Source organism: Cucumis melo, chromosome 6 (genome assembly GCF_025177605.1).
Source record: "Cucumis melo cultivar AY chromosome 6, USDA_Cmelo_AY_1.0, whole genome shotgun sequence".
Taxonomy (NCBI): Eukaryota; Viridiplantae; Streptophyta; class Magnoliopsida; order Cucurbitales; family Cucurbitaceae; genus Cucumis; species Cucumis melo.
In genome coordinates, this window is record NC_066862.1 from 4814691 (window position 1) to 4842243 (window position 27553).

Consider the following 27553-nt stretch of genomic DNA (forward strand, 5'->3'; position numbering starts at 1 on the left):
ACCAATTTAATGGGTTGCTTCAATTTCTCGGTCTTTTATTATGTTCACCCTTAATGGTAAGCCATAGAGAAACTAATGAACCCTAGAGGAAAGTGTTAAAAATTAAAGGTTTAGAAAACACAAGAGCATTTACATTTCTTATAAAAAGAGTGAGTTAAGTTCTCCTTGATATTGAGATACAATGATACCATCTTCTACTTTTATTCTAGACAAGGATACATGCAAATTTTAGAATATTTATTTAAGCTGACAGTTTAATTTAATAAAATTAAAAGTCTCGTAAATATTTATCATAACAATAAATATCGATAATAACTTTTAATTGTTTTCACATTTTATAAAATGAGATAAATCATGGTAAACTCGGATAGATTGTTATACGTGTCTATAATAACATAAATAAATACCACTATTTTATTATACTTCATGGATATTTGATAGAAATCCAATGGGGTTATCATAAAAAATCTAACATGGTCGTTAATCCAAACGACGTCGTGGGACGAAGAAGGGGCTTTCAGGCATATCACGTACACGTGTCTTAAAATGAATGGATAGAGGACCCCTCTCATCCCAAAACCCGCGAACTTGGAGTTCGGAGTGCAATTCTGCCGTTTTTTCATTCGGATTTGGCAATGGCCGCCATTTCAATTTGCTTCGCTCCTCAAGCTCTGGCACGGCCCAGAGTTCGGAACCCTAAAAGAATACCATCAGACAAGAAGCTTCGTGGGAACAATAAGCTCGACCGCAATAGCGTCAAGATCAAAACCAATTCGAAAGAGTTATCTTCCATTGGCGTTGAAGCCACAACTTACACTCGCCTTCCACCCAGGGAAGACTTTGCTCTGCTTAGCTTTGATTCCCCGTCTTTTGATTCTTCTTCTTATTCGAAGGATGCTTCTGAGGTGAAGCTTTTGGATTCGGATGTTGCGATAATTGAGGAAGAAGGTGATTTGGATTATTTGAAATGTGAAGATGGGGAGGAAGAAGGGGATGGAGGGTTGGACGGAAATTTGGGGTTTGAAAATGGGTACGAGAAGTTTGAAGTGTTTGAAGGGGAATATGATGATGAAATGGAGGAGTATGGTGATAGTGACGCGGAAGAGGAAGATGAAGAAGGAGAGAAGGTTTTGGCGTTTAGGAAGGGGAAATCTTTTAATGCCAACGAAGCTTACGATACTGGCGAAGAAGGAAGCTCTTTCTTCGAGATTGAAGATGGGAAGGAGAAGGGGGTGCCAGCCGTAATGCGGTGCTTTGATCGAGCGAAAATTTACGTTAAAGCTGGAGATGGTGGGAATGGGGTTGTGGCATTTCGGCGAGAGAAGTATGTGCCGATGGGTGGCCCATCAGGAGGAGATGGAGGTAGAGGTGGGAATGTGTATGTTGAAGTTGACGAGTCGATGAATTCGCTATTGCCATTTCGAAATGGTATACATTTTCGTGCTGGAAGGGGTAGTCATGGGCAGGGGAGAATGCAAAATGGGGCAAAGGGGGAGGATGTCGTGGTCAAGGTGGCACCGGGAACAGTGATCAGAGACGCATTTAGCCAGGAGGTTCTTTTGGAATTATTGCAGCCGGGGCAGCGTGCACTGTTGCTGCGTGGTGGAAGGGGTGGAAGAGGCAATGCATCATTCAAGTCTGGAACAAATAAGGTTCCAAAGATCTCAGAGAATGGAGAAGAGGGTTCAGAAATGTGAGGTTTAATGTTCTTTCTTTTTAAATGGTTTGTCTTTCCAAAATTAGTTTATAATTTTCCAGGTCTAGCATGTTAGATTAAGTACTGTTAGAACAGTGAAAATTCTATGAAAACGGTACTCTATTCTCTCTCTCACCGCGCAATCACATACTCAAAATTATTTAACCCACCCGAGTGATGGTGGTTTTTTCAAACGCATCCTTCTTTACGCTTGGGAACTTACCGTGTGACGGCATTTACCTTCTTTCCAAGAATATAAGGATTGCTAAGTTAGTTGTACTTTGATGGTCTCGCTAGGTGACTGTGCGTTGCTGGTGAATCGAGAAAAAAAAGTTGGAATGTTGAAATCAAGAGTGAGTTGTTAGGAAAGGGATTGTTCCACGTATATTGTCTTTCATAATTTGGGCCATTTCAGGAGTTGCAAAAATTTCATCATCTCCTATTTATGATGATGATATGTAACTATTAAGGGACAAAGATATAGAGAAGTTGGTCTACTTATTCTCTCCTTTGTTTGTGCATTCCCAAGTTTCTGAGTTAGTTTTGAAAGGACTACATTTGCATCCTAAGAGGGAGAGTTCGGAGAGAGATTTGTCATCCTGATGAGATTGAGGGGTTTAGGATTTCCTTCGGCCTATATTGGGAAGCTGAGAGACTAATAAGCTCCAGCTCAATTTTCTGAGGCTCTCGGATAGAATGAACTCGGTCATGTTATTTCATAAATCTCTGTCATGTCATACATTTTCTTCTAGTTAGGTGCTCTGTGGCTTAAAGACAAATTATGGATGTGGTTCTCATTGACTATAAAGGCATCAATGGCATGCAGTTAACCGAAAATTTCATGTTTCTTAAATAAAACCCAGTCATAATAGCAAGAAGCAAGTTTCTTTTTTTGGTTCCCTAGAAGTGACATACTGACTAATGGTGTTCATTTGGAGTTGGCTTACACTTAACTTCCTTTCCATCTTCAAAAATTCTTGCGCCTGTTGGTGCTAAATTGGTAAAATAATATGAGGAATTTTTATGGAAGATGTGGGGGAGGAGGACAGTAGCTCTCATTACTTTGGTGAGGGCTGGTGCATAAACATTGTGTGGATGCTGGTCTGGGAATCGGGCATTTCGATTCTAAAATTTTGGATCTATTGTTCCTGTGCTGGTGACACTTTCCCTCAGTACAGCAATGTGACACGTGATCATTGAGCCTTAATGGGGGATGTCATCCTAATGGATAGGACTGAGAAGAGGTGGTGACAAGCACTTCTAGGATCGCTTTATAAACCATTTCCCGTCGCTTAATGAAAGTAGTTTCCTTAGAGCAAAAATCTTATTTCAGTCTTTATGAATTGTATGATTGTGTGTAGTTTTTGTGAATAGGCTGATCTATGTGCGTGAAGAATGTCTTACAGCTAATAATGAAATCCTATAAATATTTGGTTTATATTTGGTAGAAGTAATTATTTTCTTCAGGTGGTTGGAGTTGGAGCTAAAGCTTGTTGCAGACGTTGGAATCGTGGGGGCACCAAATGCAGGGAAAAGCACACTTTTGAGCGTGATAAGTGCTGCACAGCCAGCCATAGCAAATTACCCTTTTACCACTCTACTCCCAAACTTAGGTGTAGTTTCGTTTGATTATGATTCAACTATGGTGGTAGCAGATCTTCCAGGATTACTCGAAGGGGCACATGAGGGCTTTGGTTTAGGCCATGAATTTCTACGTCACACTGAGAGGTGTTCTGCACTGGTAAATAATAATGATGATGATGATGATGATAAATCATACTTCATAGTTCACTACTTGTCTACGTTTGTTTTTGAAACTAAATGATAAATTAACTTCTTCAAGGATTTGTAAATTTTAATATTACTTCACAATAATCCCTGATATATTGGAAAGAGTGAAAGGTCATAGACTCGTAAATACCCACAATGCTTATGGAAAATGTAACTGCAAGCTCTTGTTCAATTTTATTTTTCTATTGCATTTGTTGGCATCGTAATGCTTAGAAAGCTGAAGGATCTCCATTTTCTTTGTGGGATTGTAGGTGCATGTGGTTGATGGATCAGGACCACAACCAGAATATGAATTTGATGCTGTTCGTTTGGAGTTGGAACTCTTCAGCCCTGAACTAGCTGAAAAGCCCTATCTTGTTGCATATAACAAAATGGATCTTCCTGAAGCGTATGAAAACTGGCCAGCATTCAAGGAAAAGCTACAAGCTCGCGGGATCGAACCTTTTTGCATGAGTGCAGTAAAACAAGAGGGCACTCATGAAGTCATTAGTGCTGCATATCAGCTGTTAAGGGAGAATAAAGAAAACAAGGGATTTCAAGGTCCTATAAATTATTGTCTCCAGAATTTGTCTCTATTTTAAATCTTTATCTGCTATTTATTCATCAATAAAGCGTGTTAAAAAGTTCTGTCCATTTTAGGTGGGAAAATACCAGAGAATTTAGATCATGTGGCAGATAGAATACACAAGCAGCGTAGTGCTTCTATTGATGACTATGAAATTATTCATGATAGTGGTTCATGGCATGTTGTAGGATCTGGTCTACAACGTTTTGTTCAGATGACAAATTGGCGGTAAGTTAATCTTAATCTTAACTCATGATGTCAGCATAGATATGTTTAAATTTCCATCTCGCCCTATTTCAAAATCAAAAGAGTGAGAGTTTGTACTTTAACTGAGTTTTAGTAGGAAACAAAAGTAAACTGGGTTTTCCAAATATAGGAAAAGTCTTAAGGTGAATTTGACAACAAAAAGGAAAAACAAAAAGAGGAATTCCCTTTCCTTTCCTGGAGAGATCTCTCTGGTTCCTAAGATATGTTTTGATTTTTTATTATTTATTTATTTTTTAGTTAAATTGATGCAAGGCAGTTCAATTATGGATCAGTTCCTGCACTTCATGTTCTTTTTCATTTCCATACTTCTTTTGGGTTTATGGTCACTGAACTTAATGGATTTCATGCAATAGTTACATGGAGTCTGAAAGAAGGTTCCAACATGTCATGGAGGCTTGTGGTGTCAACAAGTCTCTCAGAAAACTTGGCGTAAAGGAGGGTGACACAGTATTTGTTGCAGAGGTACATTTCATGCTTAATTTGGTTGTATTATGGTTCTTTGTATTTCAAACCTTTTTGACCTAGCACTATTGCCATTAGTTCAAAGGAACTCTGCACTAATTCCCATTCAGATACAAAAACCAAAGATCATGCAAAAGCAAAGACATTTGTACTGAGTAGATGAGCCAATGTGGCCTATGACTCTTCAAATCAATATACAACTGTACACACTTGGATGCCTCTAAATTTATGCCACAACTAATAAATGATATTCAAGGTGAAGGGTTACGTTTTGCATCCTCTTTCCACCACACATGATAGTTATACTTCATACGCCACGTGTATCACTTCCATTTCCGATCATATCTAGGCAACTGTCTGGTTGTATGTTTTCGGTAACAGAGACTGGAAAACTAAGAAGCCTAAAAAAACTAATTTACCTAATGATTATAAATAGTTGATAGCATGATAAAATCAAAATAAAAAAAAATAAACTAGAACAAATACTGGAATTCTATCACGTCCACACTGCAATTAGTTCTCTCTAATATAATTCCTCACGATTCTACTTCAATGAGTGGGGTTCTCGATATTTAGATAAGAAAACTTGAGCAGACGACAAATATTTTGCTTTATTTTTCTTCAGATGGAGATGATTTGGCACGACTCACCAAATAGTTCTGGTCCATCTAATATGAAGAAAAGATCGGATTCTGTCAAATGGCCAGAGTGGAAGTAACTCATGATTGTTTGCTCACTTGGTAACTTCATGCTAATAACAGCAGGTATGCCGTCGAAATTTGCTTGCTGTGAAAGGGATATTGCTTTAAGAAGTCTTTGAAATTTGTTCTTAATTTTGAGGATAAGCCTCTTATATTTTTATGCTCAGTGCTAAAGCTAATAACATCTATGATTCTTGACATTTCCAGCAAAGTTGTAATGGTGCTGTCTGTTTTTCTATGGTCACAAATGTCTTTAAAACGCCCAATACGACGGTTAAAAAGCTTCGACCTTCATTCCCTTTGCTGAATGGTGGGAAGAATGAATTTTCTTAGTGGATCAGATGAACAGCCTTGCACATCCTGGAGATCCGAATGAAGAAGGCATCATTTGTGATGAAGGTAACTTTTGCACCCATCTCTCAAATGCTTAAATGAGATGAATTGAGTTCGAATTTTCTGTGAACGTTGTGATAAAGTCGATCACAGATTGTGAATAGAAGCACAATAGACTGCATATAATTGATCTCTAATTAGAATGTTATGTAATTTAATATTCTTTTGAAGAACAAAGCTGTTGCAATTACAAGGTTTTAGGCTGTTCTCTGTAATAAAGTGGTGGTGAGATTATTTAGAGTGCAACTATCCTTGTTCTGTGTAATATATATGTAGTAATACTAATAACTAATAAAACCGTTTTCTCTTTCACATTGTGTGAAGTTTCAGCCTTGGATAAAGTTGGTTGTTTCGTGAATTAATTGTGATTAACGTAAGCGGCTTTGGACACTCACAGATATATATAAAAAAAGAAAACAGTCGTAAAAATTTCCACGATGTGGCATATGAAGACAGTACTCAAATAGTCAAACATTATAGTTTCATCCTTTTATAATTTATCACATTCTATTTAAAAGAAAAGTTATGAAGTGTTTTCTTCTTACTACTGTGTCTTTGAATTTACATGTGGGGTTGAAGAGATTTAAATCTCTCAGTCGATGATGTATATCAAAACTATGACACAAAAGACAATGTTTTTATTTATTTCTAGAAAAGAAGTGTTTTTATTAAAAGCTATTTAAATATCTTTTGTATAATTCTAAACCATCACCACGTCAAAGTTGTTTAGTTCCACGAGGAAGCTGAATTCACTTGATTTTCTTTCCAACTAAATATGGTTTTCTTGCATGAAAATGAATTGAAAGTTACTTTTACAATGAGAAATACTTTGGTGTATTTCGGGCAGAACTTATTTTATTACATTCTATAAAATTGTCAAATCCTAATTTACTATGTGATAAGTTCCTACTTCTTTGAAATAATTTTATCTTTTGGTAGGAGCGTTGGATGCATGAAGATGGATGAATGCACTCACATGTGTTACCTATGCATAATCACAATAATATTATAATGTAATTTGCTTAGTTGGATTTAGTAATTTTTCACAATTTCTTGTTGGTACAAGTAGGCGTAAAAGATTTAAACTTTCGGATTCATCGAAGTGAATGCCAACCGGTATTGAGCTTTACATACGTCTAATCATGAATCCATTTTTTTTTCAAATATATTGTTTTTATCATGCAACAAAAATGTAAAGCGGCAAAAGATATAATATTAGATGTTAGTCCATGTTGAAGTGAGCTTAGCTCTTTGTCGATTTTGTTCTTATTTCCATAATTGTTGAAAAAAGAAAGAAAAGACAAATAATTTTTGTTTCCACCAACACATATTATGCTTATCTTTCTATAAATATTTTTTAGTCCATTTTTCTTCAAGAGAACCCTCCTCTAGACATTTTTTTTAAACCACAGAAATAACAACATGTCACCAACAAACAAGCGTACAAAAGTTGAAAACAAGTCACCAACAAACAAGTCAATCCTCATAAAAAAAAACAATTGTACAAAAGTTGAAAAAACTTTTTTTCAAACCAAACTAACACCCAAAAGAGACGTTAACAATGAACCAAAACTTCAAAGACTTTAGATTGTCTATACTAATACAAAGTTTTGGATCGTTTAAAAAGAAAGATATTCCATTTTATTTGTTTTTTTTTCCTCTAAAAATCTAAACATTTGAGTTATAATAGTTCATGTTTGATTCTAAAACCGTGTTTGAGTGAATGACTTCAAAATAGTAAGTGAGGTAAAAGAAAGAGATTTGAGATAGTAACGTTTAGTTAGAGTGAAAGAAAATAAGTGAGAAAAAAAGAAAAGAAAAAGCACAAAAAAGATTAGGGTAACTATAACAAATTGCAAAATTAAGAATAATAATAAAGTATACAGCAACATCTTTAAAAAAAATTATAAATATAGCAAAGTCTATCAATAATATATCGATATTTGCAACGATAGATTTTCGTTATATTTGTCTTTTTTTTAAAAAAAAATATTTATTAACTGCAATACTCATATAAATCTTCAACTCATGATCTATGCATAAAATTTGTATATTATTTTCAAACAAAATTATGTAAAATAATTTGTCCATAAATAAATAAGCTAAGAAGTAGAACACCAACTCACATTCCAAAATACCAAAAAAAAAAAAAAATCTAGCAATTTCCTGCTCTAGATTTTTTTGGGTATTTCTTTTTATTTAATTTGTGTGTGTGTGTGTGTAAGAACTAAGAATTAGATTAGTGTCAGTATTCTTTTCAGAATGTCAATTCAAAATGTTCATTTTCCCATACAAAACAGTTTAGAATTTAATTCTTATCTGATTCTTCTTCTTCTTCTTCCTAGTACTCTTTATTATTATTATTATTATTGTTTTTTAATGTACTACTCTTCAATTGTGTCATATTCTTGTCTTCTGCTCATCATTCTCCCTAAACTCATTTTCAATCTTCTTTTATTTATTCATTTTTTCCTATCACAATCAAATTTCCCCACCTTACTCTTTTCATCTTAGGTTCTTCAATGTTAGAATTTTCTAATCTCTATATCGTCTTTCCCGAATGATATAATGTTCTATAGGTTCAAACATGAAAACTTTTTGAATTGGTATATTGTGATATCATCTTAAACGACCGATTGATCTTTAGAATAATTGTAATGAGTTAACATGTAAAAAGTTGAAAATGTAACAAAATCTATCGAAGTAGTTTATAGTCGATAGACTTTGCTATATTTTTCGTTAATGTTTTTAATTTAATTACTAGATTTGTAACTATCCCAAATTTTTAAATTGATAGGTAAAAAAGATAAATTATAAATATATTTTTTTAAGAAAATTTGTCAAAGATAGAACATTTGACAAAATATTTATACTTCGTAGAAAAATCAAATGTAATTATTTTTATTCTTTAGTGGTTTTGTTCTATGTTGTGTAAATAATTTATCAATTTTTTTATTTTTAAAAAAATCCCTAAATTTAATTATATATTATTTCACACCATTTTCTTTAAAGGTTATTAATGTTTTAAAAAAAAATAAGAGAGTTTCGAAAATAAAACAAAGCGTTCTTTAAGAATGTTTGAAGTTCGAAAGAAAAATAAATGATTCATCGAAAAAGTAAAAATTATAGTTAGAAAATATATTTTATCAATTTAAAAATAAAATCTATTTTGAGTAAAATAAAATTTTAGAAAAATAGACCAATACTAATTTAGATTAACCGATTAAAACATATGTCTTATTTATTCTACGTTTAACGAGCAACGTCGCCATTGTTTGAATACGAAGCTTCGACACACAAATAATTAAAAGTAAAATTTATGAACAAAAATAAAACTAAACTTAATACGAAGGTTAAAAAGAAAGATGAGGTTATAGTTATGATGATCATACCCACACTATTTAGAAGCTTAAGTTTATTATTATTCATCATTAATTAAACTTTGAATAATTATGAGTGGGATTTCCTTGGAATTGACAAAATAAATTTTAATTTTGTTTTCCACTTTTCTTCTCACTATATTTTATTTTATATATATATATATATGTAGTAACTTTAATTAAATGGAGATGATTGGCCATCATTCTCTCAAACAGTTCAGATCTAACCTAATATTAAATCCATAGCCATCTACCTTTGCTTCAATTTTGAGAAACATAAAAAGTAACATGTTTTTCTTTTCTTGAGGGGAAAAATGAAAATTGATTATCATCATCATATATTAGTAGGCTATGATGAGATTAATAAATATATTTCTAGTATTAATAACATACAAAATGTTTCTTCTATATAATATTACCACTCATTTATCACCATGTTACATCATCTATTCTATATGTGGGACCATCCAAATTAACATATATATACATACATATATCAAACATAATTATATTTAGTCTGCATATTTTCCATTAAAAACATGTTTAAAATAATAAATTTTTTTTTGAAGAATTATAGTGTAGATAATAAAATGGTTTAAAATATTTAAATTTATATTTTTTTTAAAATATTTGTTATATTTGAAAATGATAAAAAAAAAAAATCTAATATTAAATTTTAGTTGTCTTTAAAAATTTGGTTGAACAAACATTAATTATAACATATCATGCATATATCACAAATAAAAATGGTTGCCTATAAGTTACAAATTTCAACTCTTTTGGTACTTTGGAGACAATTTAGTATTATTATGCTTCGATATATTTTTCATAACGTCCAAAGTTAGAATTTAGTTAAAAAAAACATATTATTTTATCAAAAAAATAATCTTTTAGTCGGTATAGAGATGGAAACTCTCACCCTCCTGGATATGATGTTTATGTTAATTAATGTATAGTAAATTCTAATTTTTCACCCGATCATAAGATTAATTTTACGATTTCTATAATTAACTATATTTTGATGAAAAGAATTTGAAATCTTGAGAGACTAAAATAAAAGTAGAAAACAATTAGAACAAAAAGTTTGAAAATTTTAGAAGGCAAAGGTAGAAAAGAAAAAGAATTTATTATTTAGTAAATTATATAAATATGTAGGTGAAGTTATTAGTTACCGTGAGCATTATTGAATTTATTTTAAAAAAGAAAAGAAAATAGGAAAGGAAAATTACGAAAGTGTCCTAATTGGTTCAAAGGAAATGAGGAAAGAGAGAAAATCCAGTGGTTTGCGCCCTACGGTAGGGACAAAAAAAAGTAGAGGAAGGGATTGTAAGTTTGACTTAACCGACGGCCGTCCAATCTAAATATAAATCACGAAATCCCCTTTCCCGATCTTTGACCCTTTCATTTCATTTGGACGATAACATAACATTACCTTCAACTGTTTCTTAATAATAATTATCCTATCAAACGCACATTCCTCCATCACTCATCATCCTCTACGCCGTACATCTTCACATGTGTGTGTGTGTGTGTGTATATCTATATATTTAATGCTCAATCCATACCCTACATCTCATTTTCTATTTTCTTTTTTCTTTTTTCTTTTTTTTATACAAAAACGTAAAATTTTATTTTTATACGATGTACGAATACGTACTTATGCTTTCTGGTTGTTCTAAAAGTGGATGATCTTTGTTCCTATGTTTATAAGAATAGACGCATTTGATTATCGAATTTTTGGAATGTATCTTTTTAGTGGTTGAGTTAAAAAAAAAAAAAGGTTTATAAGATTATAAATGTATTTTATATTTGATAGTTATATGATATTTAAAATTTTAAAAATGATGGCAGAGACATACTATTTTTAAAAGTTATTCTTTTAATTTAAAATGTTGTATAATTATTTAAAATAGAAGAATAAAATAATTTGAGCACCTATTAAACCTATTTTTAAAAATTCAAGGATTAAAAAAATACATTTTAAGAACTCGAAAACCAAATTGGTTTGTTCTTATAAAATTGGGAATTAAAAAGGTTTATTTTTAGAACTTATGGATCAATACACATATCGTTTTGGTACTCAAGTTTTTAGAGTTTGTTCAATTTTGGTTTTTGTATTTTCAAATGTTAATTTTTAGTTTATTGACTTTCAATAAATCTTAAATCTAGTCCTTACGATTAATCTATTGTAGATTTTTTTTTTTTATTTTTTATTAGCATTTTCACAATAAATTTTAAAATTATATTTGTGTATTATGTTTTATTGCAGGCAAAATTATTGTGACTATTTAATCAATTTCAATAAAAATTAATTTTTCTGAACTAAATTTAAGATTTACTAAAAAAAGTGAATCGAACATTTCTAGATTAAAATTGAACAAATTTTAAAACATAGAAATTATTTTAGCTTTCGTATATATTATTTCTATTATTCTTTAAAGTATACATCCTATTGCACGTGATCTCTCTACCCTTTTCTTCCCATGTCTTTCTTTTTGGGGTTAAATAACAAGATTTAGCCCTTTTTGAAAAACATGGTTTTTTAATCTTCAATTTTGTTTTTCTTTAGAAAATATTGGAACCCTAAAAAAGTAAAATATCTAATAGATAATTGAAATTTATTTTTCACGTTGGAAATAAAGTCATTCATTAATCGAAAAAGTTTAAAAGTTTTTTGATATTTGTATAAATACGAAAATATCTATGTCAAGTAATATGACACTTTTCAAGAGAATTTAGTATTGGAAGTAGACATTATCATACTACGAATGAAAACATGTTAAAGAAAAGGTTTGTTGTATTATTTTATCTATTGATGAAACTTGGTCGTGTCATTGAATAAATATTCCTTAGATTCTACATCAAAGGAGTTAGCAAGCGAGTGTCGTGGTCGTGTTGTATTTGAGAGTTACCCATTTGCTTTGATAAGAGCGAGTGTGTACGCAAATAAACGTTGTCTTGGATCGAAGAATTAGTGGGTGAACATACTATTTATGTTCATTATTTTGTTCTACAGAGAAGGATAGTTATGCGAAATACAAACAATATAAATCTCTCGTAAAATCACGAAAATATAAGTGAAAACAATTTTATCTCTATTTGTATAAGATATTTTTCATGATTTTAGAATAACAAACTCATGAAAGCTCATACCGATCGAAATAGACGATTATATATCACCTTAAATTGAAAATAGGTGGAGAGTCGGTTACTTTTTTTTTTTTTTATAATCAAAATAAAACAAATTAAATATCATATAAATTATTATGAAGACATGTTTAAGCAAGTTTATAGTGATTTAAGATATAGTGCAAAACTCACCTAAATAACTTTTTACTATCAACGAATTTCTTAGTCGAATAAATACACATGTAAGAATTTGTTTTACCGATGTTTATTATTAGTAATTATTGAACTAAAAAAAATTAAAAAATGTAGTAAAAATAGAAAGATGAAAAGAGAGATCAGATTGGATACAATATGTTATTAAGTTTATAACAGCTTATAATTAACATAAGGTGAAAGGAAGTATGTTCAAAATTAAAAGGTAAATGAAAAATTATATAAAAGTAGTGTTGATAAAACCCAAATAAAGTTCCTAAAATTTGAGACCCACTTGTAAGAAGTCAAGAAGCTTTTATGGGCAAAAGGCTTTTGCATGCTTCTCAAAAAGGTTATCTTTTGTAGCATTGATCTTTGAAACCCTAATTATTTATTATTCATATATATAATCTTTTTTTTTCTTTTACAAAAAAAGTAAAATGGGATTGAAATTATTATTATTATTATTATTATTATTATTATTATTATTATTATTATCGGTCAAACCCCCATTTGACCAATGCCTCCAATTAGGCCAAAAATATGTTCAATTTTTATTTTTATTTTTTTGTCTTTCATGTCCTTTGGTGATGCTATATGAGTACTTTGGTCTGCCACCAATATTCCATTTATTCAAATCAAATTTATAGTCTTTTTTAAAATAAAAATAAAAAATCTCTATAAGCAATGTTCCAATACCAAATTTTTTAAACAGGGTTTGAATTATATTGCATCTCTTTAATTATTTTTAATATATTCGAAATAGTTACTCAAAAACAAGATATATTTAAAAAGCATGCAAACTAAAATAAACAAAGACAAAAATGACAATAATTTAGAAACTAAATGAATTTTTAGAAACACTTTGAATCATATAAAGATTTTGTAAAGTCTTCAAGAAAAAAAAAACAGAGAGAGATAAATGAACATTCAAGAAATAAAACAAAAGAATTAGATGGTACAGAAAGATTGCTTCAATATTAAGGACAGAGTGCTTCAATTTTATTGTTTTTAATTTATTATTATTAATTGTTACATTATTGTTCATAAAATATAAAGCAAAAAGAGAAGAGGCAGAAAAGGTCTAAAACACAAAGGGACAATCTTACATTAAAACTTCAATATAAAATCTTTAGACTATATAATTAACCTTACTCTACGTTCTTTAATTTAAGCATATATTAGAATATAAAAAAAAACATATATATTAATATTAATTCCCTCTATATTAATAAATTCTCAATTATGCATGTAATTCAAACTTTACATTATATATATATATACAAGAATGAGGGATCGAACGTTCAACTTTTGATCGAGAAGAAAAGCCATGTCAATTATCTTTAAATTAAACCTACTCTAACAAACGACATACGCTTGTTGAATATTGATCAATTCATTTAACCATTTGTCACGTCACATCAATTCTACTAAAAATTCGTTTAACGAATATATCACCCATTAAATACATCGAAGATATATATATATATATCTTAAATTAGGTGAAGATATAAATATATATATATTAACAAAAATATACATCAATTTGGTGAAGATATAAATTAGTACTTCTTAAATCAAAATTAGGTTTGGTTTATAAACTTTTATGCTCATGTCTTATAAAAACATTTCTAATAAATTTCTGTTTAACGTAATAATCAATCATTTTAAAACTATGAATTCATTATAGGATATAATAAATTTTATGTATAATAAAATCATAAATGACAAAGATTTGTTAAACATAAAATTAAATATTAATCCGAACTTATTAACCACTAAAATTAGAGTTTAAAGACTTATTTGAACACATAACTTTGCATAAATCTTAAAAAAGACATAAGTGAAGTTTTCAAACGAAATTATTTAGTTAGTCATAAGCTCATAACAACATTATGAAATGACTAAATAAAAAGTAAAGTAGATCACTATCATCAACTCTTTCGTAAAAATCAGAAGTCAACACATGTCTTTAAAAATTAAAAAAAAAAAAATTCTACCTTACCACAAAATCGAGAATAAAAGTTAAAAAGGAAATATGTAATTTAACACAAATTTAATTTGATTTAGAAAAGGATAGAATATTTGAATTGGTGAACCAAAAAGGCAAAAAGAAATGAATCAATGATATTAATGGATTAAAATGTATATAAAGAAAAAGAGGGAAAAAAAAAACAAGAATTTTACAACTCAAGAAAAAGAGTGTCAATGTTTGTCGTCAAAGTCCAAGTGGTAAGAAAGAAAGAGAGAAAGAAAGACACGTTTATCTTTTTCCCCAAATCCCGGGCGACCCACTTTCAAATTATCATTTTTTTATTTCCCAACTTTGCCCCTTACTTCTTTCGAACTATGTGCAGAATTCTCTCTCTCTCAACCAAATCACTATCATCAACACACAAAATCATTTTAAATAACAAAACTATATTTTTTTTTTTTTTATAAAAAACAATTAATATTTTCATCAACTTATGCGATTGTAAGATCAGAGTCTCTTTGTTTTTCTAATCGTGGTGATAAAATAGTAGTAGAGAGATAAGTAAATTGTTGTAAATTTTAGGAAAAATATGAAAAATACAAGATTAAATGATTACATAGAAGAAAAGAAAGGGGTTTTGTTTTTTGGTGAAAGAAAAATGTTAACGTTGAGAGTGAAGAAGAGTGTTCAAATGTAGAAGTAGCTGGCTTTGGTCACACACACCTTTTCATAAGAGCCTTGACCAAACTTTCTGCTCTTCAAAAATTACTCAAATATACAAATAAACAAACAAAATTAAAATGCTTCCCACTCCACTTCATTTCATTGCCCTTCTCCCTCCCATGTGCATCCCATTTTCCAAACCCCTAAATTTTTTTTCTCTTCCACTTTCGGTGTTGTCTTCAAGTTCAATTTTTTTTTTAGAGAAAAAAAAAAAAAAAGAAAAAACTTCTCCTTTCTCTAATTTGGGCAAATGGGTCACTAGAAATCCCTATTTAGAGAAATGGGCGATTCTCTGTTTGGGATTTTAGTGGATCAGTCAATTGACAGAATCCATCATTTCTATGACTATGAACAAATAAAAAAGAATCAACACTTTATAGAAAAACCTTATGAAAATTCATTTACATAGATAAAAAACACCCCCCCCCCCTTTTATTTTAATGTGTGTGCATTTGAATTATATATATATATAAATTTGCTACTTTCTGCCATTTGTCTTGTTGTTGAGATGTTTTTTACAGTCAGAATATGCCTCTTTCAATCATTATGTTTAATATTGGCTGAACCATGATTGTGAGGTATTGCTAAAAACAAGAAGAAGAAGAAGAAGAAGAAGAAGGTTTACCCAATTGGATTATGATTGGTTTATGCTGTTCCCAATGCCATTTTAGCATGTGAATTTATGTTTTTTTCCATTCAAAATTCTGATATTATATATATGATTTAGATGCCCCCACCAACACTCTTTTGCTTTTGTTTTGCTGCAGTTTAATCTTCTTCTTATTTCCTAAAGTGTTTGTTTGAAATTCTCTAAGTTAATTTGTCTTGCCCCTTTTTTGACTCTATCTAGCCTTTTTATCATTGCTTTTGGAGATCAGAGAAAAAGAAAGTGACCCATTTTCCTTTTCATTCAAGGTTTTGCCCTGTTTCTGTTTGATAAAAGGTCTCAAAGAAAGTTAAGCTGGGAAATTGTACTACTTTTTACAGGCATTCTGTTATTTTTCAGCCAAAGTAGGCCAAGTTTTCTCCTTCATTTTTGTTCTTTTTTTACTGCTTGCATTTGTTTTTAGTGATGCAAAAAATCAACAATTTTCATTAAAATGAACTGCTTTTGGAGGGAATGTCAGTTTTTAAACAAACATGAGAAACACTTTTTGTCATATCATACGTTAGTCAAAATACATCTTGAGTCTCTCTTACTTTAGTTTGTGTAATAGTTTTAGCTTTTGGGTTTTTAACCATTTAAGTTAATGACATTATAGATACTCTACTTAGCATTAAGTGAAAACACAAATAGACATTGATACTAAATACCTAACTACACATTTGCATTAAGGTAGTGAGAAATTTGACCCCACTATATTCATTTGGCCTTGTTACAACCCTTCTTAGACCGTTTAATCTATAATTGTCACCTTAAGGGACGAGAAGAAGTACATGGAGTAAAACGTCATGGAAACCGATATCTAGAATTGAGTATAGTTAGGGAGAAGAAGAAGTATAAGGACTAAGACGCCACAAGAAACAAAGATATCTAAAATAGAATAGAGTTCAAGGAGAAGAATAAATATAGTGACTAAATAGAATATACTTAACGGAGATAAGTGCATGGACAACAATGTGACAAGAGCTAAGTTCTAAATTAGGATATATTTCAAGGAAATAAAGTATAAGAACTAAAATGTTACAAAAGACAATGTTGAAAAGAGAAGGTAGTTCCGGTAGAAGAAGAAGTAAGAGCCTAAGACATCATGAGACTCTGGATCTAAAATAGGATATAGTGCAGGAAGAAGAAGAAGTATAAGGACTAAAACGTCACGTGAGCCGAGATCTTAAATAAGATAAATTTTGACCTGACTTTTTCATGAAAGTGGATAACAAGCTGAAGTGGGTTTGCTACCATGAAAACAGACAAGAAAGCCTCAAAAGAGTAGCTCTTATTAATCACATAATTAATCCATTGTCTTTTTTTTTTTGGGTTAAAGTATAGATAATCTTAACTGCTCCCTTTGAAAATCATGAAACAGACAACAAAAACAGACCAAATTTCTCTTATTGGTTCTGTTTTTCTTAAACTACGCACTTACATGTGCAAATTGAGGTTTATTTGAGCCATGTAAATTTTGATCACATTCAAACATACCTTAAATGTTTTTTACTTTGTTTTTTTTTTTTTTTTTTCTTTTTTCATTTTCTTTTCTTTAGGGATTGTTCCAACTGTTATGGGAACTTGAAAAGAAAAGACTACCATTTTTCAAATATTATATTTGATGAGATTGTAAGTAAAACAATATCCCTGGATTTGTACCTTTTTCTTTCATATCAGAGTGATTAAAGGGATTGAATAAGGAATAGTGACTTTCAAAAAAAGAGGTCTTCCATAGAATGACATGTACAATGTACTTTTTCCCCCTTTTTTTCTCCTTCACCAACTCACACTCTTTAAAAAGACCTACAAGAGCTTCCTCAAACCTTCACCCCAAACTCAAAAACTTTATCTCTTCTGAACTGTCATTACCCTTCATATTATACTGTTTTTTTAGTTCATTTTTTTTGCTCTAATGGCTACCTCCAAAGCCTCAGATAAAGGCTACCCAATTTATGAAACTGGTCAATCTCAAATGGGTTTTGCCCTACTTCAAAGAAACTCATCTCCAATATCTCAAAATGGAGGTGAAAGAAGAGGTAGAAGAAAACAAGCTGAACCAGGAAGGTTTCTTGGTGTAAGAAGAAGACCTTGGGGAAGATATGCTGCTGAAATTAGAGACCCAACAACTAAAGAAAGGCATTGGCTTGGAACTTTTGATACTGCCCATGAAGCTGCCCTAGCCTATGACAGAGCTGCCCTGTCAATGAAGGGCACTCAAGCAAGAACAAACTTCATTTACTCTGACACTTCAACTTTCCATTCTCTTCTCACTGCTTTTGATGTTCAAACTAATTTGCTTCCTAATTCTGATCATTCTCATTCCAAATTACAACAAATTACTCCTCCCATTACTACTCCCAATAACCAACATAACAACAATATCTCATTTGCTCAATCTCAGGCCTTAAATCCTTCTGTTATTGATGATCACGACAGCAATTTCTTCTTCTCTAATGATTCTAACTCAGGTTATTTGAGTTGCATTGTTCCTGATAATTGCTTGAAACCTCCTTCAGATTCTAACTACAAAACCCAACCTAAGAACATCCATTCCTCTACTACTTCAAATGATCTTAAAAAATTCAGTTTCTTTGCCTCAAACTCCATTGAAACTCTCCCTTTTGAAGGTTTGGATGTTTATAATAATAATAACAATGGTGGTTATGGATCTGTTATGGAGGAACAACAGGAAATTTGGGAGAGTAATGGAGATGAACTGTCAGCTATAATTAATAGCTCTTCTTCTTCTTCTATGGTGGGTGAAAATGGAGGTTTTCATCCATTTATGAACACTTCTTATGGTGGTTTGTTGCCTCAATCTTCTACTTGTTCTCCTTCAGCTCCTTCTTTTGGTGAGGCATTTGATTTTGGGTATACATTACTTTGAGTAGCAAATGAACTGAAGTTGGTGAATCTGTTTAAAAGAAAGTGATTATTATTATTATTTTTTCATGCATGTACTTTCTGCTTTTGTTTTTCCTGTTGTGATATGAAGAATCCATGTTTTATCTCTAAAACTACTGTTTTATCTCTCTCTCCCCCTCTTTTTCTTTTTTGTAATTTTTATACTTAAATGAAGTCAAAACTTCCAATGTTGTTATTTTATAACGGCTAGTTATTCTCTGCAGCGAAATGTCTTGAATCTATTATTTGATTTTTTGAACGATTAAAGTTATGATCCAAGAATGATGCACCTTAGTGCACTATATAAACTATCAAACTCAAAAACCGTTGTTGGTATGTAATTATTTCCTGTAATAATAAATTATTTTACCTTTGCTTATAGACGACGTAGCTAGCACACTATGTAAATCTTTATATCCATTCTTTATTGTTTTACGTTTCTTCATGTTCTTTATTTGTCAACAGTAAACACTCTATTTTGAATTGTTTTTAACGGAGAAAGTTTACTTTGTGGCTGTTGAGATGAAAATAACTGATAAAGGACAAGACCAACACTTTTGATATTATTTTCTAAAATGGAAAAAAGAAAAAGACTTGGAAGGATAAATATTATTTCCAATCATCAACTGTAAAGATCGTCTTCTTTGACCTAAAGGGTCATAAACTTTCCAACTTCATATCTCTTCCAAGAAACCTTGTGAGAATTTCAAGTCAATGTGAAGAGCCTTTATATGTGGGTTAGGGGTTTGAGATACTTCTTTTTAAAAATTATTTTAAACCAATGTAGTTGGTAATATGGCCAACCCTCAATGGTTGGATTTATCAAATTAATCTGTTTTTCAAAAGCTGAGTTTATATGTAAATTTATAAGATTTATTTCTTCAAAGTACAATGTCTAACATGTACTTTTACCATCTCAAAACATATATAGTTAACTAATACAAGTTTTAACACCAAACTTACATGCAGAAAACTAGACTCATAGTAGATCTGTATGATCATGAAGCTGAAAGTATTTCTCAATGGGATGCATTGTGTACTTTCGATTTAAAGATCAAGGTTTTGAATCTTCAATTTCAGATAACAAGTCTTATTAGGATGAATGTTAAAAACTCAAGAAATTATCATTCTTTTGCAATATCTCACATTTTCCACCTATTCGATAATTTCATAAAGAAGGCTAACTAAAATAAAAGTTGGAACGATCTAACCAAAACATGTATATGCTAACCTCATAATTTAACCACACGCACAAAATAAACAAATGTGATAAAATATAACAAAGTTTAATTCGTGTGGTAGTTGACATAAAATCAAACTTTAATTTTCCAATACCCAACTAAAATATTTACGAATATAGCAAAATGTTATTCATAGAGATGCTAATAGACAAAATCGGATGTTGAAATCTCGCAAATATTATGTTAAACTGTGTTCATAATCACATGATCAAGCTAGTAATGCAGCCTAACTAAAAAGTGGGTAAACTTTGGGAAGTATGTAGGGGATTAAAGAAGTCAAACTTAGGTCATGTGGGTGTATTGTATATTTATAAAAAGGGTTTGATAAGGACAGTTTGTCCTAATCTATTAAGGATCAAATTTATATGTTTATGTGAAGCTTACCCTAACCTAAGGATGTTTCTTTGTTTGTCTATAAATATGCAATGTCCTTTTAAATGGACAAAAACAAAGTTGGGAAGGCATTTGTGTATATGATTGGTTTATATCCTACTTGTATTCTTTTCACTAAAATGGTGAGTTCCAAAATCACTACCAAGTAAAGTTAATTCTAGGTACCACATCCTTAGTAGCTTTTATTTTTCTATTATTATTTTGAAAAAAAAAAAAAGCATGTGAGACAAATTGCATTATTGTATATTGAAAATGGAATGAAAAGGGGGAAATTGACCAAAAAAATCTACAAACTATAAGAGGTTTTTTTTCGAGTATTGCGAAGATAGGAGATCAAACTTTCTACATCTAGAATAGAATATAATGTCAATTAACATTAGGTTAAACTCACTTTAATAAAGAATATGGTTTTAAATGAAGAAAAAATAATAATAATTGAAGTATTTAGTAGTAGTTAAATTTAATATTATTTAAATAAATTTAATTTTTTTTTAGAGAAAAGAATAGAAGGCTTCTATGATTGGCATGAGAAAGGGAGAGTGGTAAAATAAAATACTACATGATTATGTTTTCATTTAAGACAAAACTTGTATGGGTAGTATAGTTTCTAAAATTATATCTATTTTTAGAATAACTATTTTTAACCAGTCTCTTTTGTACTAAATAGTAACTTTTAGGCAGAATCATAAGCAAAGGTTACAAAAAATATTACATTTATTTATTTATTTTATCTAAGAGTTAAGTGGTTTTTGAAAAATTAACAAGAAAAGAGAATATATATATATATACACACACATATATACATAAAGTAGGAATATACCGTAAATAACATGGGAATATCTTTTAAACATAGCTTTACTACATAAATAGAGAAAGCACAATAGAATAAATCCCAAAAATATAAAGATTTGGGTGGAGATCCCATATAAAGTATTTTTCCATGAAAAATATAAACATAAAAGGGGGAAAATAACATAAACAAAAAAAACCATAGTAGTAATGTATATAAACTTTATTTTCAAAACTAGAACGGAGTATTTTTTTTAGCCAACAAAAGTTTAGCGTAACTGAGAATCAAAATATCAATGGCCTAATTACCTCAACGGTAATTAAGGTGACGTTCCATTTTAGGAGTTGTTGCCTTATATGCCAAAGAGGCAAAAAGAAAAAAAAAAACCATGAAATGGAGAGAAAAATAGAGAAAGAAAGAACAATCCCATGGAAAGCACAATGGAATAACACCTAATTAATAAATAAATGGGAGAAAGAGAGGATACCAATTTATCATTAAAGGTCTTTCGGCTTCAAAAGCTTTCTAATGCATTTTAGCCAAATTTGAGACATTTTTTCTCAGCAAGTTTTTTCAAACCTGTGGTGGCTTCTTTTTAATGCCCTTTGCCCTATTTTGCTGCTTATCTTTGGGATTCCACTGATTTTCTTTCCATGTTGCTGCTTGAAGCTTAGTTTTGTCTCCATATCCTTTACTTTTGCAAAATGGGGTCTCTTCTATAATGTTCTAGAAACCAATACTAACCTTCACAAAGGAGAAAAGGAAGTGGATATCTGAATCTGAAAAGATTCCCTCCTCAAGACTAACTAAATCAGGAACCTGCTTTACAAAACACTAGGATTCAACACAGAATATGAATTTGCTTACATTTGGATTCTCTTTCTTTCTTTCTTTTTTTTTTTTTTTTTTTCAGAACAAATAAAATGGTGTACAACATCCAACAACTGCATTGAGGGTATCAGACATATATCATCAGCATGGTATCATGATTTGTCTATTTGTTACCAAGAAACAACAATATAAACCCTCATCAATGAAACTTGTCTTGTAATTTCAATGGCCAGACATTAATAATATTCAATGTTGCTTCCTTTGAGAAAGAGACAGTTTGGGCAAAGAATTACCTAAAGTATTGCTGGATAAGCAAAGCATCATCATTGCTCTCCTATTTTCCACAGCAAGAAGCGATCTGTATAGTGGCTGTAGTATTTTTCTAGGCATTATCAAAAGTTAGGAGGGGGGAAAAATCATTTCAGCTATGAAGTTCAGAAGCCTTCAGAAGGAAGGACTGCCATGCAATATATATCATAAGCAAAGAGAAAAGGCAATTGATATAGAATTTGCAGGTTTTCATTTGAAACGTAAACTTTGTAAATTCATCCAAAGCCAAGTCTAGCAATGAATGTTTCACTACATAACGTGATATTAAAATCCCGTACAAGATTACATTGCCATTGGGGTGACTCCCAGAGTCTTAAATACATCTTTTTCCACAATAAATGAGGGAAAAAAACGAGTGGGAATTAACACAGCTTCAAATTCACATTCAATTCGAATTGAAAGCTTGCGCCCTGGTCACAGGAAAACTTGGAAAGAGATAGCATAAGCAGAGCATAGCTCGAAAGAAATCATCGTGGAACAGACCATTTTGTTTGTCTCGAAAAAGATTGATCAAAGCAGCAAAAATGAGTGACAAACGCCAGAAAGGAAGTTGTGATGCAGAGGTACCTAATTGCTATCGCTGCTTTCAGGATTATTCATAAGGCAGAGGCAGAAAACTGTACGAAATTTGCTACATTCTTTTAGGTTGACCATAACTTATTCAGGCTGAGATAAATTTAAATATAAGGATTGTATGGACACAGAAGGTCAGAGCTGAGGTATGCTAGACCTGGACTATGGGACCATTGTAATAGGAAAAGAAAAGGTCTTTGGTTTTGGGCTTGGGCAAAAAATAGGATGTTTTGATCCTGAGGCAGCTTAGCTTCAAGTACGACCCTCCGCACTGGTGCTGCTGGAGGTACTCCCCACTGACGGGCCAGAACTTTGAGAAGACCGTTGAACACTTGAAAGAGAATGCATTTCTGTCCTTGATGTAGTTGAACCAACCAATCCGCTAGAGGTGCTCATTGATGAAGACATTCTTGAAGGGTTAGAATCCTTTCTGGATCCAGAAAAATGTTCAGGCCTCAACTCTGAGGATGAGGATGATGGGGCTAAAGTACCGGCTACCGATCCCACAGGGTAGGGTGCCACTGGCATATCAGCAAGAGATGATGCAGATGGACTGTAACTAAGTCGATCCATTGAGTGGTCAAATTTGCACGCGGGGCCAAACTTGCACATTCCTCGTTGCATGAAGTGAGTACAAGGTGGTGCACCCTGACAAAAGATTATGTTAGAAACCATTCTGCCTCTAAAAAGGGAAACACGACCATACAAAAAACTTAGAAACAAGAGACAAATCGCCACCAAAAAAAGCATTAAACTAAATTGATGCAGTATTTGAAAAAGTGATAATAGGTTCAATCAAGCAATTTGACATGCACAGGTAGCATCTGCATAACCGAAGATTAAGAAGGCGACTAAAATCTAATTAATGTTTGACAAGTTTTGCTGCATGCATAGCATGCAAATTAAAGTGCAGTACAAGTTTGCCATTAACAGCTTCCTTACTCCGCTTTAAACAATGATTGTAACTACACAAAAAATGGTATGGGACTACATATCCTGAAATCTAACAGCCACGTTATGTAAAATCCTCAAGGAAGATCCCAGTGGATCTGGAAAGGGAATAAGTTAGTTTAGTAATATATCAAGTTTATTTGAGCTCTTCCAACATGGTTCTCGAGCAGGAAACATATAAAATATGATTTTCAGGAAGTGAAAAAACCAAGACCTTGTAGTATAGATAATGACAATGATATGGAAAGTAATTTCAGACTACAGCGGTCAATCCAACAGCATATTGACACAAAAGGCCCCCTTAATTTAGTATGAACAAAAAGACAATTTTCCGGAATATAATACATATTTTACATGCTTGACCTACATTAAGAACTCAAACAGAGACCTGGCAGCAAATGCTGCAACTAAACAATGAAACAATTGTTGAAGGGAATGTTCCGTCATCAGGTATTCAAGCAAGTGCTGGAAAAGCATTATAACATCATTTTATAGCTTAAGCCATCGGTTATAGGGGGCATGTACATCTTAATTCTTGTGTATGGCTGATCATTGATCATTCTCCCACAAACCTGAGCAACAACCTCAAGAATAATTTTGGAATTGAGCAAATTTTTGTCTGTAATTATATAATATTTGGAGAATCGGGAAAAAAACTAATGTCAATCCCTAAATACATCTGATAGGCAAGATTACTTAAGATACGGAAGAGTGAATTAAGCAAAAAAGTTCAAACCTTAAGCATCATTTTGAATCCAAATGAGATTTTGGTGCAAAGAGAGACTAACCGGGCGTAGAGGAAGACCTAGTTGGCTAAGGACAACACTTGGCCTCGAAGTAACCAATTCTGGTGGGTGATGGTATCTACAAGAAGATCCAAATTTACAATCCCCCGTTCTCATATAATATTGACATTCTGGTTGCCCAGGTCTTTCTGGAAATGAGTGCTCCTTCTGGCTAGTACTTGACGGACCAGCAGATGGCATGGGCTGATAAGATCCTGCAAAGGCAGATGCAGAAGGCGAAACATGTGCCATACCATAGAGTGGCCCTGATCCAACAGAAGGTTGAGCACTGGGAGAGGCTACTGGACTCATAGGTGCCTGCACCAGTTGTTAACAGCACTCCTTAAGTGCACGAATATAAAACAAGACAGAATGTGAAGTAAGACTAAGAAAGCTGTACATACAGGATAAGGACTCCAACTTGGGAACTGAACAACGCCCGGGGAAACCAACATAGGACCATAAGGGCCAGGGACATACGGGCTTGAAAGCAATGAAGGCCTCGCAAGTATTACTCCATATTGTTGTGACGAATGAGCAGAGGGAGACTGCACAGGAGGATAAACAGAGGGTGCAGGCACTTGACCTGCTATAGGTGTAACTTGAACAGGTGATGGTGCTGGAAACTGCAAGCCAGCCGGTTCTGGGTGATGAAATTTGCACGTAGCACCAAACTTGCACTGCCCATTCTTCAAATAATAAGAACACTCCTTTTCACCCTGCCATCAAAAGCCTGTAGGTTAACAAACAAAAATATATATACACACAATATATCGATCTATGACTCTTGTAACTCTCTAAATAATAAAAAAAACAAACGAAAAATGTGAGAGGAAGTTGACACAGACCGGCCTTAGTGGATAGCCATAGAAATTCAGTGACACGGGACTGAGAGAACCTCTTTCCTGCTGAGGATGGTGATACTTACACGAAGCACCAAATTTGCACATTCCTGTCCTCATATAGTACTGCAGATATCAATAAGATCAGCATTATCAATGACAACCCATGTACGAAATACTATTCATCTACACGAATCAACCAATTACAGCATATTTCAGTAAAAATAAAAACACGTCTCCATCCCATTCTCAAAGAATTTCATTAACGCACATTGCCCAATATAATCCCATTGAAGCCCAGATACCAAAAATTTCACATTCAATCGAACCACCAAAATGAAGTACCTGACAAACAGGCTGCCCTATTCGCTCTGGATACTCTCTTCCACCAAGTCTCGAACCTCCTAAAGCCTGATCAGAGCGAAAATCCACCAAAATCAACGAATTTAAAGAGGCGAAAAGTTCGCAAGCACTTTGCCGACAATTCAACAATAACATTTTAAAAAGAAAAGAAGAATATCTTGGTAGAGTCAGAATTAAACCCAAAAAAAAAAAAAAAAAAAAAAAAAAACTTAAGAAAAGGAATTTGAAGTGAAGCTGAAGTAGAGCAATTGGAAGGATCAAATAGCTTAAAACCCAATCAAACCAAAAAAACAAGCCCTAAAATAGAGAGAAAAAAAAGTGAACAGAAAGGATCAAAGAGAAATACCGGGGAACGTTCACGGGGATGATTAAACCTACAACGAGAGCCATATCCACAAAATCCGGTACGTAGGTAATATATACAATCAGCTTCATCAGGACGTTCAGGGTAGGAATCCCTATCCCTGGATCCCAAAGGCCAAAGGGAGTCTGCATTATGTGAAAGAAAAACGAAAATCAAGGAATCGAAAAGGAAAATCTGGAAGAAACGAAGAGTGAGATGAGGGAATGCAGAGTGAGAAAAGTAACCTCCATGAGATGTTGTATCAGGTCCAGAAACGGTCCATTCAGGTGACGGATCGGAGTGAGAACCTTCAATAGAGTGAGCGTAGGGCTTCATGGTACGGCCAGCTGCCGTAGAATGAGTGAAGAAGAGGAAATGGGTTGAAAGAAGAAGAAGAAGAAGAAGGAAATGGAAGGTCCGATCACATGTGGGGAGATCGTATTTGAGAGAGGAAGAAGATGAAGAAGAAGAAGCGCTTTCTTTCTTTTTGGATTTTCTGGGTTTTTGCTTTTGCCCCCTTCTTCTTCTTCTTCTTCTTCTTCTTCTTCTTCTTCTTCTTCTCTCTCTCTTGATTCTTACACAACAGTATCTCTGTTTTGAGCTTTTTCTTTCTTTCTTTCTTTTTTTTTTTCTTTTTTTAAATAAATAAATAAATAATTAATTGAATTTATTTTATTTATTTTATTTAGAGAAGAGAAGCACTTTTGAAAGCGTTTTTGTTTTTCTATCTCTCTCTTCCTTTCTGTTCCATAACTTTGAGAGGTTCTCTTTTTGTGTGTCGGAGTTGGTTGGTCTTTATACGCGCCAAACACTACAATTTATTTTTCTTTCTTTCCTTTTTCCTCTTCCTCTTTTCCTTCTCTATATTTATTTTCTCTCTACTAAATATTAATTTTAATCTTTCACTTTTTTTTTTTTTTTTAAATTCTACCTATTAAAATTAATAATTATATCAATTTATCAAACATTTGTACGAGAATCACTATACTTTCGACTAAACTTTTAAGTGGGTGATAGATTATATTTTATATATTACATTGAATGAATTGAGAGATTTTTTACTGATCATCGATACACTGATTTTGACTTAGACTTCAAATTGATTCTTTTATGAAGTTTTAAGTGATTAATTGGTTGAGTTATATATTTTGAGTAATGTTTATCTATGGAAATATAATGGAGGCTTGAATTGATACGTGTGTAATTAACAAAGTTTAGGGGTATTGATTAATGTTTTTGTTAGTTTTTATCAAAGTATTAATTTGACATTTGATCACGTGTTCT

General features: G+C 32.0%; 3 protein-coding genes across 3 annotated transcripts; 2 read left to right on the forward strand and 1 right to left on the reverse strand.

Moving 5' to 3' along the window:
* The first annotated feature begins 584 nt into the window (after positions 1-584).
* LOC103483812 (GTP-binding protein OBGC, chloroplastic) lies at positions 585-6187 on the forward strand. Its single transcript, XM_008440604.3, has 7 exons — positions 585-1693; positions 3164-3437; positions 3739-4027; positions 4127-4280; positions 4673-4781; positions 5407-5545; positions 5690-6187. Exons 1-6 carry the CDS (start codon positions 636-638, stop codon positions 5497-5499), a joined length of 1977 nt encoding a protein of 658 aa, XP_008438826.1. The 5' UTR covers positions 585-635; the 3' UTR covers positions 5500-5545; positions 5690-6187.
* Positions 6188-15789: 9602 nt separating this feature from the next.
* LOC103483813 (ethylene-responsive transcription factor ERF086) lies at positions 15790-18934 on the forward strand. The gene has a single exon (XM_051086153.1). The coding sequence runs from the start codon at positions 17836-17838 to the stop codon at positions 18808-18810; it is 975 nt and encodes a 324-aa protein (XP_050942110.1). The 5' UTR covers positions 15790-17835; the 3' UTR covers positions 18811-18934.
* Positions 18935-22579: 3645 nt separating this feature from the next.
* Positions 22580-26996, reverse strand: LOC103483814 (zinc finger CCCH domain-containing protein 34). The gene is made up of 7 exons (XM_008440606.3): positions 26515-26996; positions 26273-26415; positions 25909-25974; positions 25570-25689; positions 25126-25440; positions 24725-25039; positions 22580-23633 (listed from the first exon to the last, which is right to left on the reverse strand). Exons 1-7 carry the CDS (start codon positions 26603-26605, stop codon positions 23238-23240), a joined length of 1446 nt encoding a protein of 481 aa, XP_008438828.1. The 5' UTR covers positions 26606-26996; the 3' UTR covers positions 22580-23237.
* Between the last annotated feature and the right edge of the window lie 557 nt (positions 26997-27553).